At 47.0% G+C, this 19498-nt stretch overlaps 1 protein-coding gene across 1 annotated transcript; it reads left to right on the top strand.

Annotated features, from left to right (window-relative positions):
- Positions 1 to 12544: 12544 nt before the first annotated feature.
- Positions 12545 to 19221, top strand: LOC124673566. Its single transcript, XM_047209618.1, has 12 exons — positions 12545 to 12816; positions 12917 to 13387; positions 13487 to 13570; positions 13663 to 13685; positions 13775 to 13816; positions 13951 to 14022; positions 14779 to 14868; positions 15661 to 15744; positions 16854 to 16943; positions 17758 to 17838; positions 18620 to 18630; positions 19141 to 19221. Exons 1-12 carry the CDS (start codon positions 12545 to 12547, stop codon positions 19219 to 19221), a joined length of 1401 nt encoding a protein of 466 aa, XP_047065574.1.
- Positions 19222 to 19498: the final 277 nt, after the last annotated feature.

Genomic DNA, 19498 nt, shown 5'->3' with positions numbered 1-19498 from the left:
CTTCGAGGAAAAATAGGCCCTCGGGCGTTGATTTCGTCCAATTCTGAGAATATTTCCTTACTAGGATTTCTGAAACCAAAAAGAGCGAAAAACAACAGAATCGGCTCTTCGGCATCTCGTCAATAGGTTAGTGCCGGAAAATGCATAATAATGACATATAATGTGTATAAAACATGTGAGTATCATCATAAAAGTAGCATGGAACATAAGAAATTATAGATACGTTTGGGACGTATCACGCCCACGTCGGATCCAACCGCTCCTCGGCGTTGAGTTGAGCCCGCCGGGCCTTGATGCCGTCCCTCCATTGGTCCGTGCCCGGCTTCGGAGGCGGCGGGACGCCAATGCCGTTCACGGCCATCTTCCAGCCGCCGCTCCTTGGCAGCTGCATGTCCGGCGGGACTGGATATCGAGCGTGGTACAACACCCACGCCTCCGCCACGGTTAGGCTACCACGGCCGAAGCCGTACGCCACGGCGATCTTGCGGGAGGACGAGCTCGACATTTTTGGAGCGGCGAGGAGAAGATCTGGGAGGGGGGAGGCGGCGGCGAGGACAAGGTTTGGGAGCGGTGAGAAATTGGGGGACGAACTGCAGGGCATCTTAATGTACAGCGGCAGCAGCGGGTGGTTGCACGCAATAACGCCGGCGCGGACGGCCACGCGGCCATGCACGACGAGACGTGTCCATGCATCGCCTGGGAAAACAGGGACACCATTAACGTCGCTTGACCAAAGGTAGGCGACGGGGTTTTAGCCTTCCGAGCCGCTGACGCATCGGGCCCGCGTCGCTTCGCCTCGCTTTTCGTTGTGTCCGGCGTACCCGGTGCGTCCCCTGTGGGACGGGGACGGGCTCGGGACGCGCCAGACAAAAATGGACTTTGGGGGACGCGGCTGGAACCTTTTTTGATCCGGCGCGCCCCAAATTGCTTTGGGGGACGTGACTAGAGATGCTCTAACAACCGTAACTATGGAGCGAGCGTGTGCATGCATGCATGGTAAAACCCCCAAAGCTGAGCATCCCGTGTCAAAATTCCTAGACATAGTCAATGAAGACAAAAGGACAAAATTACGACATTAAATGCAAAATTGAAAATTTCAAAAGTTTTGTAGCTCATACCCTTTTTCCGATATAGTTTCATTGCTAGACTAGTCGGGACGAGATCTTCAAAATTAAGTCCTATATTATTATGTTTCGACGACTTTTTTTCATACCCGAAATTTACCCACCTCTAACTAGGAAGGTTACCCACCCTTTAGCACGTAAGTTACCCGTCATATAAATGGGATGGCTGGTTTCCTCACAAATGCAGAAAAGTAGAAATGACGTCATCCGCATTAAATACAAAATTCAAAAGGTTTCATAGCTCAAACCTTTTATCTAATTTTGGTACAATTTTCAATATTGAACTAGTTGTGACGACTGACGAGATCTTTGAAATTAGATCGATCTGATGTTGCTATGTCATCCCGAGCCTCCGTATCCATTGGGGAAGAGCCAACACGGGCAATCATCTCGCTTGGAGAGGGACTGAGCGGAGTGAAAACTGACAGATCCGATAGGATCTGACGATTAGGGCTAGCCTGCCAGGATTGGCCAGATTCAGGACACCCTAAGAATAGAAATTGCATAATTTTTTCGGAAATTATGTGGCCAGAACGTGAGAATTTTTGGCGACGACCTTGCAAGCCGCACAATGGTTAGAACCGACGGCGGATGACAACTTTCCCCTTTTTGCTGGCTACATTGCAACTTGCCATTGTATATCACCCTAAAAATGCTTGGATTTGGTTTCCTATTTTTTTGGGTGGAGGAGCAAGCACGCGAAAAAACTTCAATCAAATGAAATGTGCATAAAGGCTCCTCTACAATATTTTCTGGCCTATTACTAGGGGTGGCTCGGGCAAAATCCTAGCTGCCACCCCGTTTTTCCTCTCCCTCGTCCATCCTACAGCGAGCCATAGGAAGCTGAGGGGTAAAGCCCCTCGACGGACGGTGGTGGCCGTCTCTGGTTCTTCGACTGCAAGGACCGCTGGCCTAGTGCTCCGTTCGGCCATGGACGGTGTCACGCTGGGTGGAGCACGAAAACATTTTGGATGTGACATGGTTGTAGTGGCTGTAAGGGCAGCGTGGCCGCCACCTAAGGATCTTGGTAGCTCTGCCTGCGGTGACAAGCGCAGTGATGACAAGAGGAACAAAGTGAAGTGGACAGCCATGGCATTAGCCATGATTTGCGATATGGTTGTGCCCTGATTTGATGAAGGGTATTGCCGCTTCATGCTGTTTTAGCCTGCATATAAGGACTGCCGCGGTTGCGGCTAGACAACGTAAAGAAATTTCGAAGGGGGTTCCCTTTTTCTAAGTTTCTCGTCTACCCATGGCAAGGATGACATGGGTCTACCTGAGGGGTCCTTGATGTAGGATTTGATGGTGCCTACGGTTTTCTTTTTGGGTCGTCAACATGCATGCTGTATTTATGTCAAAACCAAAGAATGGTGTTTATTCCGTGCACGGGACCTGCCGTGCACGTACCCACCCTCCATCTCATTGAGTTTGCTTTAAGATTAGGATATGAATACAAGCTTTGCATGCAAGGCTACCCTACATTAGTACTCTCTCTCTCTCTCTCTCTCTCTCTCTCTCTCTCTCTCTCTCTCTCTCTCTCTCTCTCTCTCTCTCTTTTATACATGGATTTAATTTCTAGTGTTAAATTGAAATAGACATATTAGTTGTAATATATATCCAATTAAAAATATGTTTAAATATGTGTATTTATTTCGATTATATCTTTTAAATAATAAGCCTAAAAAAGTTCGCTTCAACAAACTTCGAAATTCAAATTCCGAAATGCATTGAAACATGATATTACACAATAAAACTTGATAAAAAAATTATGTCTCCAAATTGGACTCTAAGACAATTTTCAAATATTTGTCCGAAACCGAGTTAAACAGAATGTTTCAAAGAAATATTCCACCAAGTTTCATGAAGTATCATCATGTTTCATCAATTTTTAAAATTAGATTTTCAAAAATAATTCAATATTGGGATCATTTTAAGCTACTTTCACTAGGATCTCAAATATGCAAACTGTTCAAAAATTGAATTGCCGGTTCAAAATATACAAGGATTTAAAATTTTACATCTACTGTAAGTGGGAGGGAATGTGATTCATCAGATAAGAATTGAAAAAGAATGAGAGAGGGGGTGGGCCGTGAACGGGACGTTTGGATTTATCATCAAAACCGTGTGTGTGACCATTGGTTGGAAGGCCCAACATTCATGCCAAGGACATCTTCAATGGAGCGACACAAATCAAACATTTAAAGTGGCTGCAGTGTCTGTTTGCGTCGGCTCGCAAACGCGAAAATGGTCATTTTTTACCGCGCGTCCATTTGCATATGGGGTTGCCCCAGCAGCCCGACGCACTTTTTTACCTAATTTTTTTTCCCTTTTTCATTTAAACATAGATAGGAATATTACACAAACTACTACATTGTTTGAAACATGGTTGAAAAAGTGCAAGCTGCGGAAACCTAACTAGTGTAGGTATGTCGGTTTCGTTCTTTTCGCTGCGAAGAAAGAACACTCTCAGACACTCAGTCACTCAAACTAGAAAATCCAGCTGGCTCTGAGTACCTTGTTGTTCTTGGATGCGCAGGAAGAACATACACAAACCTTCACTAGTGAGTTGAATTGGCCGGTGGTCATCTTCGCTGCAAAGAAAGACCATTTTTACAATACTATTTGTCGGTGTCCTCGTCGGACTCATCGGTGTGGTAGTGCATGATGCATGATGTTTTGTCGAACACCTTGACGATCATCTCGTCGTCGCCTTCATAGAGGAGGGTGAGAATGCAACCGGCCTCGAGGATGTGAGCGCGGGAAAACTTGTGCCACCCGGTGTGCAGGTACTTCTTGCCCTGTCCGTCGAAGAAGGATCGATGGATCACCAGCAAAAGTCGTATCTGGCCTCCCGTAGCTGCAATTCGGCCAGTTCGGCGCTGTCGACAAACTTGTCCGGCAGCCGCTTGATACCGAGGGGGTCCTCGTCGATGCGGAGGATAAACTCGGAGCACCCGCCTCTTGTGAGGACGATGACTGCATATGTGACGACGCACGGCGGCCTCGGCCGCGGCAACCACACCCCGCGGCATCGACCGCCTCGCCGGACACCTGGACCAGCCATGGATTCCCTCGCGGGTTTATGGAGGGCGGTGCTACGGTAGAGGTTGTACGGTGGTAGGGTTGCCGAGCGCACGCCCCTCTTTATATACGTTGGAGGCAGCCAAGGGGTACGACACGCTTGGTAACAACATTAATTTCATTGGCAGAGGTGGAGAACGGCAGCTCGGCAAGCGAGGTATTGCGATTAACGCGATGTAAAGTGCAAAACCGATGTCTCGTCGCCAATACTGACGCGCTTGAGAAGACGCATCGACCTGGTCGCTGCTAGGTGGACCCATGGGAGAACCGAGCGGTCACACAACACAACCTCCTAGCGTCTGCCCAGACGAATCCGAGATGCATATTTAAAACACGTTTAGGTCTCCGCGGATAGCACAGTTACTATGTATCGGGCTGCTGGATCTAAGTGCAGGCGTATTTTCCGACCGCAAGGTTAAATCCTCTATTACATCGCCCGATGCCCTAAATATTTTGCTATAGTACCATATTACATGGATCTCGCGCGCGACGTTCACGATGCATATGTTTCTGCAAATCTGACAGCTGACACTACGATTCGGAGTGCTGCTATACATACGATAAATTACGATCCGATTCTGTACGATATACTTACCACACGCGAGGCAACGGTTTGGCTTTGGCTGAAACTACAACTTGGGATCCGGAAGGAAAACCGTGTGTAAACAAATTTCAAACGAAGGCAGGTTTTGTTCCTTCTCTAACTCATCCCTTTCCACAGGCACTGCACACATGTAGAGACGACAAGTACTGTTCATTACATTAGTTGCGTCGCGGAGGGCATCTCCAATACGGCGACACAGATTGGACATCTAAAACGACCGATTGCGTCGTTTCCGTCGGCTTGTGGACACGAAAATGGTCAACTTTTACCGCGCGTCCGTTTGCGTGTGGGGTGCCCCAGCCATCCGACACATATTATTTTTCCAACATTTTTTTATTCATGAGTTGAAAAGCATAATTTACATATGCAATAAACGAAAAATAAGAAGACACAAATACTAAAATGAAAACGGCAAGGCCCCTAGACTACTTGTCGCCCCTCGGGGCGGTTGATGACCCGGCCCCATCGTTCCCTCCCACCATCTTCTCCCCCGCTCCATCCGCTGCGCGCTCGCCAGAGCTCGGTGGACCATCGCGGCCTCCAGTAGCCGCTACCATAGCACCTCGTTGGCGTCATCCTAGGCCTTATTCAGCGTCTCGAAGGACGCAACTAGGGCCATCTGCTCCGCCGCTTTCTCCTCCGGGTCAGCATGCTCTAGTCATCGTTGTCGTCGTCCGACTCCTCCTCTACGGCCGGCGCATCGTTGTCTGGAAGACTTCAGCTTCCAGACAGAGCTCGCCGAAGAAGACACGGCAAACGCCGCCACCAGCAGACCAAACAACACACGCAGAACGCCCACCTCCCGCCGTCCCAAGGCGACGTCTCCAAGGAGAAGAACGACGCCGGAGCGCCATCGCCGCCCAATCCGTAGATCTAAGGTTTTCACCCGGGCACAAGGGGAGGGTGGGGGGAAGGAGGATGTACCTCAGCATCGCCTCCAAGAAGGATGACGGCATACGAGACGTCGCTGACGCCGTGGCCGCCCCGCCGGCCAAGGATCTCTCCCTGTCAGAGCCCCCGACCCAGCCACCCCAACAGAACACTCGGATCCGGCGAGGACGCCAGGATCCATGGCTTTGGGGTGGGTACTGTGCAGCCACCAACCACTGACTTCAGATCTGACGCGGGTCGACGGGGCGACCACCGCGCTGTGAGCTCCCTCCACCACCTCCACGCCACCCGCGCGACCATGGAGATGGTCTCCAGCACCGGCCAGAGCCCCCCGCCGCCAGGGCCCGCGCCGCCCTCACCTCACAGAGGCCGCCGCCTCAGGTACCCAACCCCCCCCCCAGAACGGACGTCGGTCAACCACGCCCTGGCCCCTGGCCGCTCCAGAGGAGCAGATCGGAGCAGGGTCGCCTCCCACCCGGCCGCGCCGGCACCAGCATGCCTCGCATGGTGTTCCTCCCCCGATTGCCGCGCCAGGAGCCGAGAGCTTGAATCCCCGCCGCCCCCTTCACCAGCGTCGCGGCCTTTGGCCGGCGGCATCTCCGGGGACGACGAGGAGGAGAGCAGTGGTTGGGGGAGGCGGCGGCGGCGGCGGGCTAGGCTTTCGTCCCCCCCGATCGTCAGGAGGAGGCGACGCGGGGGAGCGAACAGGTTTCCTCCCTCTTGAGATGTCTTTAACGGTGAAGATATTTGCAGAAACAAAACAAGCTAAATCAAAAGGATTGAATTAGGAAAGGCCTTGACTAGTATACATTTCGTACCCGAGTCTTGGCAGTACTACAGGTTTGTGTTTGAGCTGGACTTGCACTTGGGAGAGAAATAATTAGCACCAGATGAAAAGGGCATCGTACACGGATCGGACAGGTATTGTCGTGTGTGAAGCATTTTCGATTCGAGAGTGCCGACCAAGGCCGGAACAGAAAAGAGCAACAACAGAACGTAACATATTGTGTGGTGCACGCTAGATCGATGCAAAACCTCCATATTATGTCTCAAGAACGAGCGCGCGCTTCAAGCTTTTGGTACGTTGCACAAGCCGCCCAGCTTCTTCTTCACGACGAGGCATGCGCACACCCTCCAGCTCCGGCTCTTCACATCGTGCCCCTTCCCGGTCACCGTCTTACCGCGCCGGTGGTCCACGTCACGGCGGCGTGCGTCTTGGGCCGCCTCCCGCTTCTTGCCGCGCGCCGCCTCCAGCCTCGCCACGGCCGCGGCCCGGCGCGCCTTCGCCGCGCGGCGCTGCGCCTCGGCCTCTTCCACACGCTCGTCCGCCTTCCTCTCCTCGTCCTCCACTCTCAGCCGCAGCTCCTCGTATCTCCGCGCCGACACCGCCACGACGTCGTGGTGGGCGCTTTCGTCTTCGTCGTCGTCGCCGTCTCTTCCCGCGGAACGTGCGGCGAGCTGCTCGGCCGCCGCGGCCGCGGACCACGTTAGCGCGTGGGTCTCCGCCGCGATGGCGCGCTCAGCGAGGTGCAGCGCGCGCGCAGCCTGGCGACGGACGAGCACCCGGCGCTCCAGGGCGTCCTTGGCGCCGCGCGCCGCGGCCAGCTCCAGCAGGATCCGCCGGAGCTCGTCGCGGCCACTGTCGGCGATCCGCCGGAGCTCGTCCACCACAGCCTGCTTCCTGCCCTCCTCCTCCTGCCTCGCGATGATGGCACCGTTCGTGGACTCGATGAGCGATTTGAGTGCCGGTATCTCGGCGGCCGTCGCGGCGAGGCGGCTCTTGGACGCGGCCAACTCCGCCCGGAGCGCCTCCAGCTCATCAACGGGCGGCGGCATGGTGGATGCAAGCGCCGCCGCTGCCGCCGCCGCCACGCGCGCGGGGTGCACCTCGTCCATTGTCCCCGTGAGGTCCATGAAGAGAGTGGCGGGTGGTCTGAGAATGAGAGGCTCGTCGCTCGGTTATTTGGTAGGTTAGACCGGCAACAATTTGACGTTGTTCTCATCGGTATATGCTCTCATTTGGGGGGCAATAGCTAGGTGGGTTTTTGTCTTCTTTTGCTGCATTGTTTGCTTTGTCTCTTTGATAAGTTTGATGCCCAATGTCCTAGTCAGACTGAAGCTGCACAGCTAACTTTGCATCGTGGAGATTTCAGGCTAGAAATAGAGGTTGTCGTGGATCCGACATTAAGAGTGTCACGGAAGGAACATTTCAGAGTGTCACGGAAGGAACATGATTGTGTAAACTACGTGTTACCACTGAGAATGTATTACAAAAGGAGAAACTATAATAAATCCAGATTTTGAGAGACCAGTAGACGACCGCTTAAACCCGAAACATTCAGAAAATTGCCTGTTATCGCACGCACACACAGACACTCCCACAGACGACCACTAAAACGGTTAAACCCCGAAATATTCAGAGAGAAAAAAACAAGACCAAACTAAGCAAGTGCCTCTTGAAGCAGGGAAGGGCCGCCACTATAAATTCATCGATCTATACAGAAGCTCGATAGAACAGTGAAACATCTCCTCTTAATACCTCGGAGAGCGGAAGGTTGCGAGACGCAAATAAACAAATATTGAAATTAAGACAGGAAGAAGAACCAAATGGGCACAAAGAGCTAATGTTAAACAAGAAGGTGGTAATAATACGAAATATTTCCATCTTATTGCAAACGGAAAACATAGGAAAAAAATTTCTAGTTGGAGCAAGACGAGGGGACAATAGTCGGTGATGAAAATCTAAAAGTGTTTATTTCGGAGCATTACAAGAAGTTATTTGGGGCGCCGGTCCAGAATAATTTCTCGCTGAATCATGATACACATTCTGATATCCCTCAAGTGTCTAGGGAGGAGAACGTGATGCTCACAACAAAGTTCTCGGAGGAGGAGGTTTCTGAGGCTGAAAGGACATGTAGCCCCCATGTATGGTTTTGGTATTTGATGACGTGGAATAACGGTTGTATTGAGAATCTATCTTAGGTCGTGTCCATAGCCATATGTTGGTCTCAAGAATGCAATGAAGAAGATCGAGTTCGATGTAGAGGACGTGTGAAGACGGTGTAGAAGATGAAGAGGGATGAAGACGGCGTAGAACATGGATGAAGACGGTGGTGTGCGTAGAACATGGATGAAGACGGTGACGTGTATGTTGGAAGAAGACGGTGGAATGTACAAGGTTGAAGAGGGAGGAAGACGGAGCTTGCCGACTCGAGTGAAACGCGCAAGGACAAGGTTTGTGCTCGATAGGATAGTGGGTCGCATCATCGGAGAGAGCTCAAACCTTGCATGCATAGCATCGTGTTTCTTGGTTGTTCTTGGTTCTTATCCATGAGATGTTCGAGAGCTTGTGTTCATTCTCATGACAAGCTCTAGCTCATCGGAAACGGATTCCGGATGCATCGCATGTTGCATGTGCGAGGGTGATGATTTTCCCGATATACCATATTGAGAGGTTACACCTCTATGACCATAAGAAAATTATCATCCACTTTTTTTTTCATGTTTTCACCTTGTGTAGAGGTAGCTCTTGTCGCCCTCTTTCTAGCAAAATTGGTTTCGCTGCATTCCAAGTTTCTTAGCTCAAGATATTGCATTTACAGTTTTGCAGTTTAAACAGGAAAAGAAAAACTGGGCGGTACTACCATGCGCAGTACCGGCCCAGTACCAGCAGGGCATCTGCAAGCCCAGGAGCCCTGGCCGGTACCGGACCGGTACTGGGCCGGTACTACCGGCCGGTCCGTTACCTTCTTCCTCCCACACCATCTCCACCCAACCAGCCAACTCTTACCAGGCCGCCACCGCACCAATCCCCCGGCCTAGCTCCCGCGCCTGGCCGCTCGCCCGCCTTGGGCCGCCGCTGCTGCCCACGCAAGGCCCGGCTCACCGGCAGGCCCCACTGCTCGCTGCACGCTCTGTCTCCTCTGCCCAGCTGCCGCTTTTCCCCTCTCTCTCCTGCATGCATGTTTCAGATCTGCTTTGGTATTTTGCACAAGCGGTACTACCGGTTTGGGCCAACTTTTTGCTTATTTCTGCACAGTTTTGTGGGCGAACGGTAGTACCGCTTGGGCACGAATCTGACCGTTTTCAGCCCAAACAGTCATATTTTTGGGCCCTCTATTTATACCTCTCTTCCACCTCCGACCCAACTACTTCTACCCACCCATTCTCTCTCCTCCATTGTTGACCTTGAAGAGTTTGATCCTCCTCTTGATCCCCGCACTATTTCTTGCATATTTTTTGGGGAAAGGAGAGAGGAGATCTAGATCTAGTGCTTCACCAATTGAATCCCTCTCCAAGTGAGGGGATCTTGCTAGATCTAGATCTTGGAGTAATTTGGTGTTCCTCCTCATATTTGTTCTTCCTCCCTTATTCCCCCAATAGCTTTGGTAGCTTTGTTGGAATTTGGGAGAGAAGAACTTGGGCATCTTAGTGGTGTTCTTAGCCATTGCATTAGGTGCATCGGTGTGGGTTCTCTTCGGGGTTTCGGTCTCGTAGAGGGCTTGTTGACCTTAGTGGTGTTGTTGCCTTCGTGGCCTTGTTGCCTTTGTGGTGTTGTAGCCTTTGTGTCCTTGTAGCCTTTGTGGCCTTGTCGTCTTTGTGGCGTAGTAGCCTTTGTGGCGGTGTTGCCTTTGTGGAGTGTGGTAGCCTTTGTGGTTTTGGAGCCGTTTGTGGCGCGTTGGAGTCTTTGTGGCCTTGTTGCCGGTGTGGCGTGTTGTAGCCCTTGTGGCCTTGTACTTGAGAGCCTCCGTGTTGTGGAGTTTCCTCAAGCTTGATACTTGGGTGTTTGCCCCAAGGTTGTACGGGTTCGGTGACCACCCTCAAGGGTCCTTGGTGGATCGATGCTTTCCCTTGGTGGAAAGGCTCGAGGAGAATATGGTGGCCCTAGCGGCTCATTGGAGTGCCTCGTGCCTCCACACCGCTCCAACGGAGACGTAGCACCCTTGGGTGTGAACTTGGGGATACATCGTCGTCTCCTCGTGCACCGGTTACTTCTCAACCCGAGCTCCTTTACCTATGCGCTTTACATTGTGATATCCATCATGCTTGATGTTCTATACCTAGCTTGTTATCATCTTGTTGCTCATCATGCTTAGCATAGGTTGTTGGTGCACTTAGGCAAACCCCTAGTTGATAGGCTTTGTGCTAAACAAGTAAACCATGTGTAGTTTTATTCCGCCTTGTTTAGCACTCAAGTAGAAGTTTTTATAACCCGCCTATTCACCCCCCTCTAGGCGACGTCCTTATACATTCAACGGGATTTCTTCAGCCGGTGTGGGTAGCGGCTTGATCATAGGATCACTTTGTGACGCTGCTTTGTCTTTTGCTTTATTTTTCTTGTGTTGGTTGATTTTCATATCAACTAGACATGAGACTTGAGTTGTAATAAGGTTAAAACTGATCTTGAATAAGGTAATAAAGCAGCCGTACACATCTTTTTGATGCATAGGCTGGGGCACATCCCCCATTTTGAAAAAAAACAATGATATTGTCCTATAGTCATTGCGTCCTTGTGGAGAGAGCCTTTTAGGGATCAATGTGATGAAAGAGTGTTGATACTTTGCACGTGTATAGACCCTTCCTAAAATTCTTGGCGTAAACGATCGAAATCATATTTGATTACCGGCCAACAAATTTTGAGGAAAATACCAGAAAACCCACCGGATCGAGTTGCCTTATCATCAGGATGGGAATGGGCCGATCCGGACCTGGCCCTGAACCTGGCCCTGTTGGCCTCAAGGCCAATTTATGAGGCCAGGGCTGACCCATTTCAGAAAACGTCGGCGGCCTTGGTGGCCCAATGGGTATTGCGGGTCGACCCAAAGTTTAGCTTTTTCTCTTGTATTTACACATAAAACATGATGAAAAATATATTATAGTCATATTCGTAAGCAAGAAGCATGATAATATGATTGCAGGTTTTTGTTTCACGTCTACCTTATGCAGACAGATCGTTCTAACAAGTACGCGTACAAAGCCTAGAACCGCTGGCTAATTGGCAGACTAAGCTAGCTCACGACTAATTGCTGTGCTAAGCCTTGATGGGTCGACTTGATCAGTCTAATGCTACTAGCCAGTACTACTTCTCCATACTAGCTACGTAATGGAACTAATAAATTACTAGTAGATTTTTTTAGCGCTCACCAATTAGAGCTAGTAGAGGCATACTAACCATGTCCAGGTCGGGTCGGCCCTGATGACCCAATGGGTCTAATGGTGCCAGCTCTATTGGCCCAATTCTCGTATGAGGCCGACCCAGCTGACCCAACGGCCCTGTTTTTTTGGGTCGGGTCGCCGACCCGGTGGGTCAACCTGACCCATTCCCATCCTGACCTTATCACTAGACATGTCCACCTGATCAATCTCCTTGTGTGCGAAGGTTGCGGATAACTTCTCCAAACCTTGTAAACATTCTTTTAACTTATGAATAGTTTTTTAAACCTGGCAAACATTTTTTTTACTTAGGATTTTATTTTTAGTTGTAGTTATATCTTCTGCATCTAAAAAAGTGGAGATATTTATTTTGGCAGGGAGGGAGTATAGAAGATATAAGAAGGGGAAAAAAAGACAACGAGGGCCGTAGTATTTTTAATTTCCAAGGAGAGGTAGCGACGCCGACGCGTGGAGAGAGGGGGGAGCGACTAGCGAGAGAGGGGGGAGAGTATCCAGAGAAGCGAGAGATTGTGGGCCCCGCTTGCCGCCGCACCCAATATAACGAGAGAGGAGAGAGTATCCAGAGAAGCGAGAGATTGTCCGGCGAAAATCCCCATCTCCCCACCCAAAATCCAATCGAAAGCCCGGCGATTCTCAATTCCATCCTAATCGCCGACCCTGCCGGGGCGAGATGAGTTACTCCCTCATGTTGTCCGGCAACGGCAACGGCAAGGTGGACGCCTGCGTAGGTGAGGCCTCCGGCATTAGCGAGGAGGAAGTCTGCGTGGGCGATGACGACGCCTGCAAGGGCGAGGCCTCCGTCGTGCTCTCCGGCAAGAGCAGGTACGCCGTCAAGCGCAGAGGTACGGCGGAGTATCCCTGCGTGAAGCGGCTCCGCGAGCGGCGCCTCCTCTCCTTCCTGCACGACCAAGGCTTCCACGGCTTCCACGGCGCCTTCGAAGCGTACGTATATATGTGTTTCTTCTTTCTCTTGAGAAATTTGGGATCGATGATGCTGTCCTTTATCTGTTGGTTTACATCCATCGACCGCGCGCTGCTGCAGGCTGGTCGACAAGACTCCGGTGATCTTCCGAGTGGGGCACATACGGCTGCTGGTGGAGCAAGGCCGGTGGGCGGACGCCCTCAGGTACCTCAACGCCTACCTGCCGCCGCTCGTCAAGAATCACACGAGGAGCCGCCGCGCCCAGCTCTTCCATAACTTCCTATGGATGCACTACCGCTTCGCCAACGCCGTCGCCGGCAACAGGGAAAACCAGGACTACCTGGAAAGGCGTTACGGAAAGAACTCGAGGAGCTCCACCCTCGCCGAGCTCAGGTTCCGTCGTATCGCCTACACCATACTTGCCTCAGAGCCCCACCAGCTCGTGGCCACCTACGACTGGAACCAAGTGAGGCAGCACGCCTCGTTTCTAGTCGACTATCTGGCCAACACTACGCCAGAGCTCAGACGCTCCATGCCATTGCCGTCTCGCTACATGATGCCACAGCATGTACTTCCAATTGGATCCGGCCGGTAATTCATCCTTCCAACCTCACTTAATCCTTTACTTCCTATCTCATCGATCCACTTTATTAATCTCACTTTGGCCCTCCTTTAATTTAACCTTCAAAGTTTGCACTGGAGGGGGCATCGCCTAGTGAAGAAACAAGGTCCCAAGAAGCCAGACACAGAAGCTATCCTAGTGGCCTTGAAGAGGTACTCTATCTTATTACTTGGAGCTCTAGACGAATTAATAAAACCTCTCCTCAATTCTTTGGGAGCACATTAATTGATTCATTGCCTTGCAGCCTCTACAGGGATCCAAGAGCCGGTATGATATCCACTTCAGGAACAGCTTACGATTAGCCTTTACATTTCACAGTTTGGCAGCTACTAACGGTGCTTTCAATTATTCGGCAGAGTCAAACAATGACGCGCTGGAAATGTTGGTGGATTTACTTGGTAAAACTAGCCTCTGCTCTTCATGTGTCTTGTATTTCCACGGAGTATACTGTTTGGTTGCTGGGCGGGAAAAAAAAAACAGTTTTTATTGCTCTACTGTTCTGTTTGCACTGATGAACTTGTGTGATCTTCAGATCAAACTTTTCAGGCTGGTCTACGTAGAGGCTGCAATCTAAGCTATGCATCTCAGCCAAGTGTAAAGGAAGGTAAACTTCAGAATTGATTTGTCCATCAAGTAGCCTGTACTCACTTGCCACTGTCTCAACTTACCATATGGGCTCTTAACTGTTTTTTTTACTCTTTTCCAAGCAACGACACTTGAGCTTATTACTCCGATCTCACTTTCAAAACCCTGCATGAAAGATCTCTTATTTTATTGGTTGATGATGCGCTATGGTTTAGATGTCTCGGACACGTGCTACCAGATTTTTAGAAAGAGTATTAAATATTAATCCTGCCGCCCCATATTACTTGTCGCTAATATGGATGTATAGACATACTGAAAATTTCCCTGCCCCTTACTCTACGAACATTTAAAACATAAATATATTACATTAAAACCAAACATGGCTAAGCAGAATGAAGGAGCTTGTGTTTTGACCATTTATGGTAGTAACTGTCAAATAGATTTTGCTAAATTATAACAATGAAAATAATGATGAAGTTGCAATTGCAACAAATTTTAATAGTGGTTTGGCAGTGGAAGCCTTTTTAGGGAGGTTTTGTAGTGGATGTTTACCTTCTTTTGAATACTTGCATTCACCATGCTATATTTTGTGCACGTGTATCTTTGAAAAAATCATGATGTTGTGATTGAGCAAATTTTTCTTTAAAATATAAGAATGCAAATAACGTTCAAAGGCCTTGTAAGAAATAAGAACTTTGAGACATGAAGGGACATTACTTCAATGTTGGATGCCTCTGTCGAGCTGCCCATTTTTTGACAGCTGAACACGTTGCAGGTGGTCCTGATGCTCCGGATGTGGAGTCTATGCTCGGCAGCTCCACAGATAATCCTGAAGGCCATGCCACATCATCAGTGCTTTTTTCTGGTAAATTATTTCAACACCCTTGCCCGGTTTTAAGTTTTGATAACCTTCCGTCTGCTCAATTCGCCAAGTAGCAGCAGAATGCATCATTTGGTAGGACAGATAGTGTGCAGGGATATGTTCCAGTCTCCCAGTAATTTATAACTTGCCATGCTTTTGTATTTTGCCCTCCTGTGGCTTCTTTTTATGATAATACTTTTCAACTACGGTACCTACAAGTAATTTTACATCTGGAGTCCTGCATTTCTTGTAACCTAGAACATCTTGTCTCCAGTTCTCCATATTATCAGCATGTAAACATCTTGTCTCTCAGTTCTCCATATTATCATGCCTATGTTCACAATATTGTACTTGTTCGTTAAAAAAAAAACAATATTGTACTTGTTCAGTCTGTGTCTTTCCCTTCTTTAGGTTGTTATCACATTGTTTCCACACGTTTGTGGTCATTATAAGATTTAGGTGAAAAATTATTTCCCTTAAGTTCAGTGTGCAATTATTATTTTGTTGGTTGCTTCACGTTAAGTGCCTGCTGTATTTGCCTAGTATTAGTTTGTTCTGAACTAAGATGTCTCGGATATTTTAGTGTGCAGTACATATGAACTGAAACAAGTGAAGGGACACACTGAAATACATCTAGATACATACATTTCAGAAAAAAAATAAAACATCTTATATTTCGGAACAAAGGGAGTATTTCATAACTGTGCTCTTTTATTACTATTAGGCTTGATGTTCTTTGCAGTTCATCAATGTTTGGTTACCTGCTTCATTTGCTAACTTCCCGAGTCCTTGCAGTTTCTCCATTTTTCCAGATCCGTTCTTCTGGTCCTTTGGAAGTACGTTCTCAAAACCCAGGAATCTCATCAGTGACAGACGCAGGTAATTTAATTGAACACTCCAGTTCAATACCAGGACGGAAACACCATATGCTCAGTTGATCCCAGATATTTTTCATTACTTGCTAGAGAACAAGTACTGCATAATCAAGCGCGTATCTACACCATTGATAATAATAACCTTTGACACAAATAGGGGTAGATATTCTAGGTTACTGGAAATAGGGGTGCAATCTAAGCTATGCATCTCAACAAGTGTAAAGGAAGGTAAACTTCAGAATTGATTTCTCCATCAAGTCTATGGCCTGTAGTCACTTGCTACTATCTGAACTTACCATCTGGGCTCTTATTTGGTTGTTTACTCTTTTTCAAGTCCTTTTTCAGCCATATTTGCACTATTTTCTTAAGCTACGACATTTGAGCTTATTACTCCGGTCTCACTTTCAAAACCCTGCATGGAAGATCTCTTATTTTATTGGTTGATGATGTACTATGGTTTAGATCTCTCGGACACGTGCTACCAGACTATTAAAAGAGTACTACTCCTTCCGTACATGATAGAACAATAGCTTGAATAAACCATATGTTGTCCTTAATAGAAGTTGACTGTCTTGTGATAATGGTATCTTTTGTCCAGGTCTTAGAAAGGTCAATGTTAAATGTACAGCACCACTAGATGTCTACGACACATGCTACATTATTAAAAAAGAGTACTACTCCTTCCCCTGCCCCTTATTCTAAGAACATTTAGAAACATAAATATATTACATTAAAACGAAACATGGCCACGCAGAATGAAGGTGCTTGTTTTCGACCATTTATGATAGCACTTTCTAATAGATTTTGCTAAAAGTTATAACAATGAAAATAATGGTGAAGTTACAGAAAAATTAAATAGTGGTTTTGTAGTGGACGTTTACCTTCCTCTGAACAATTTTAACCATGCTATATTGTGTGAATATGTATCTTTGAAAAATCATGATGTTATGATTGAGCAAATTTTGCTTTACAATATAAAAATGCAAATAAGGTTCAAAGATCTTGTTAGAAATAAGAACTTTGAGACATATTGTGATAAATGAAGGCATATTACTTCAATGTTGGATGCCTCTGTCAAATTGCCCCCAGTTTTGACAGCTGAACATGTCGCAGGTGGTCCCGATGCTCGGGATGTGCAGTCTATGCTAGGCAGCTCCAAAGATAATGCTGAAGGCCATGGCACATCACCAGTGAAATTTTGTGGTAAATTATTCGGACGCCATTGCTCAGTTTTATGTTTGGACAACCCTCCATCTGCTTATATTGCCAAGTATCTGCATGCATTATTTGATTGGACAGATATCATGCAGGGATATGTTCCAGTCTTCCAGTAATTTATAACTTGCCATGCTTTTGTATCCTGCCCTCTTGCGGCTTGTTTTTATGATAATATATTGCAACTAAGGTACCTGGAAGTAATTTTACATCTGGAGTCCTGCATTTCTAGTAACCTAGAACATCGCTACCCCTATTTCTGTAAGATGTTATTTTAGAAGATCTGTGTCTAAACATCTTGTCTCCAGTTCTTCGTATTATCATGCTTGTTCACAGTTTTGTAATTGTTCAATCTGTGTCTGGCCCTTCTTTAAATCCCTATCACATTGTTTCCCCACTTTTGTGGTCATTAGAAGATCTAGGTGAAAAATACTTTCCCTTGATTTCATTGTGCAATTATTATTTTGTCGGTTGCTTCTCGTTAAGTGCCTGCTGTATTTGCCTAGTATTAGTCCGTTCTGAATTTTAAGATGTTTTGGATTTTGCTATACTTGCCTAGTATTAGTCCGTTCTGAATTATAAGATGTTTTGGATTTTAATGTGGACTACATACGTGCCGGAATGAGTGAACAGATACACTGAAATGTGTCTACATACATACGATTCAGAATAAGCTAAACCTCTTATAATTCGGGATGAAGGGAGTAGTTCATAACTGTGCTCTTTTATTAGAGTTGATGTTCTTTGCAGTTCATCAATGTTTCGTTACCTGTGCATTTGCTAACTACCGGAGTCGTTGCAGTTGCTCCAGTTTTGAAGATCATTTCTGGTGCTTTGAAAGTTCATTCTCAAAACCCTGGAATCTCATCAGTGATGAATGCAGGTAATTTAGTTGAACACTCCCGTTCAATACCAGGACGGAAACACCATATGCTCAGTTGATCACAGATATTTTTCATTACTTGCTAGAAAACATGTACTACGGAATCAAGTGCATATTTGTAGCATTGATAATAATATTTTGATCTGCCTAGTTACAGTTTCATCAATGTTTCAGTTTAACTGGCCCATCTGCTCTGTGCTGTCCCTAGTACCACTAGTTCCTGATGTCTTCCAAATAATGTGGTAGAAACCTATTTTATTTGATTATTTCAGGTTTAAATTTGCATCTGTGCACGGATAAGCTAACATATATGCAAGTGTTCTTTTTTACACTTTATTGATCCTGCTAACATGATTACAAACTAGAAGTTAATTTATCTCTTACTCTCCTTTCAAATGTGCGCATACCCTTTCTTCCCCCATTGGTCCTTGTAATGCTAACCTTTAGAGAACACAAGGCGTAAAATTTTAGTCAAGTTGTTATGCTTTAATAGTACTTGATCCAGTGATGATCCTTTAGAGCAAACTTTCTTGGGCAGGCGCGAATAAGGGTTTAATACAAGGAGGTTGTCATACTGAGAATCCAAGTAAAGGATCGACAACTGTTGAGGATGATATTTATTAAAAAAAAAGCAACGGACGACTGGGGCATTTGGTGAAGTGAGCTCGGTAAGACTGAGTGTTTGTTCTGAACTGTACATGATAGAACAATAGCTTGAATAAACCATATGCTGTCCTTAATAGAAGTTGACTGTCTTGTGACAATGGTATCTTCTGTACAGGTCTTAGCAGGGTCAGCATTAAATGTACTAGCACCACTAGTTGAGGTCATTTTTTAGTTGATAGGTTGCTTCGGTTGCCTGTTTTGAGAAAAAAAATACATTGGTATTGCATGGTAGACATAGTTGGTTTTCAGATTTTGCCTGTGGAGCACAATGTTTTTGATTGAAACTTATGTCACTTCCCTAGAATGGCGAAAAGTCAGGTCAACATTTCTATTCTGCAAATGCCTTTTTTTAAGCCTAGTAGGTTGCTATGCGCTTAGTGAAACTTATGTCACTTCCCTAGATGTGAAATACCATTATAATTGTTTTGATTTAATATATTTTTAAGCCTAGTAGGTTGCTTAGTTACCAATAGTTTATGTTCATGAACCATAATTTTTTTTTGCAACATAACGAATTCGTTGTGTAAATGGCAATTTGTCTATTTTTCATCCGTCATGTTGTATGGGTTATCATGTGGGTAGAAATATTTAATTTGGACAATGCTGATACATGGAATTACGTGCTTGGGGGTGCAGGTATCGGCGATTGGAGGCCGTGTGTCCACTGACACTCTAGTGAACGTCATGCCAAAGCTGAGTCGTGTCTCTTCTTTCTGAAGAGATGGTTGATGGGCTGCCGATCCTGTTGCAGCTAGCATTTGGTTGTTTCGTTTCTGTTGCTGCTATACCACTTAGTACTTGCGCCTTCATTATGTTACCTGCTTTGAGGCTTTGCAGCTCTCATAGAACTAGATGTGTCATGTTATCATGCTTGCTACCTTATGAATTAGTAGTACTATTGTTAAAACTGTATCAGCGAAACTAGTAAATCATCAGACTTATCATGGACTTCAACGGAACACCTGGATGCTTTGACTTTTGTTAGTGTGAAAGA

Source organism: Lolium rigidum, chromosome 7 (assembly GCF_022539505.1).
Source record: "Lolium rigidum isolate FL_2022 chromosome 7, APGP_CSIRO_Lrig_0.1, whole genome shotgun sequence".
NCBI lineage: Eukaryota > Viridiplantae > Streptophyta > Magnoliopsida > Poales > Poaceae > Lolium > Lolium rigidum.
The sequence above is the reverse complement of the archived record's forward strand: the minus strand, read 5'-3'. Positions and strand labels throughout refer to the sequence as shown.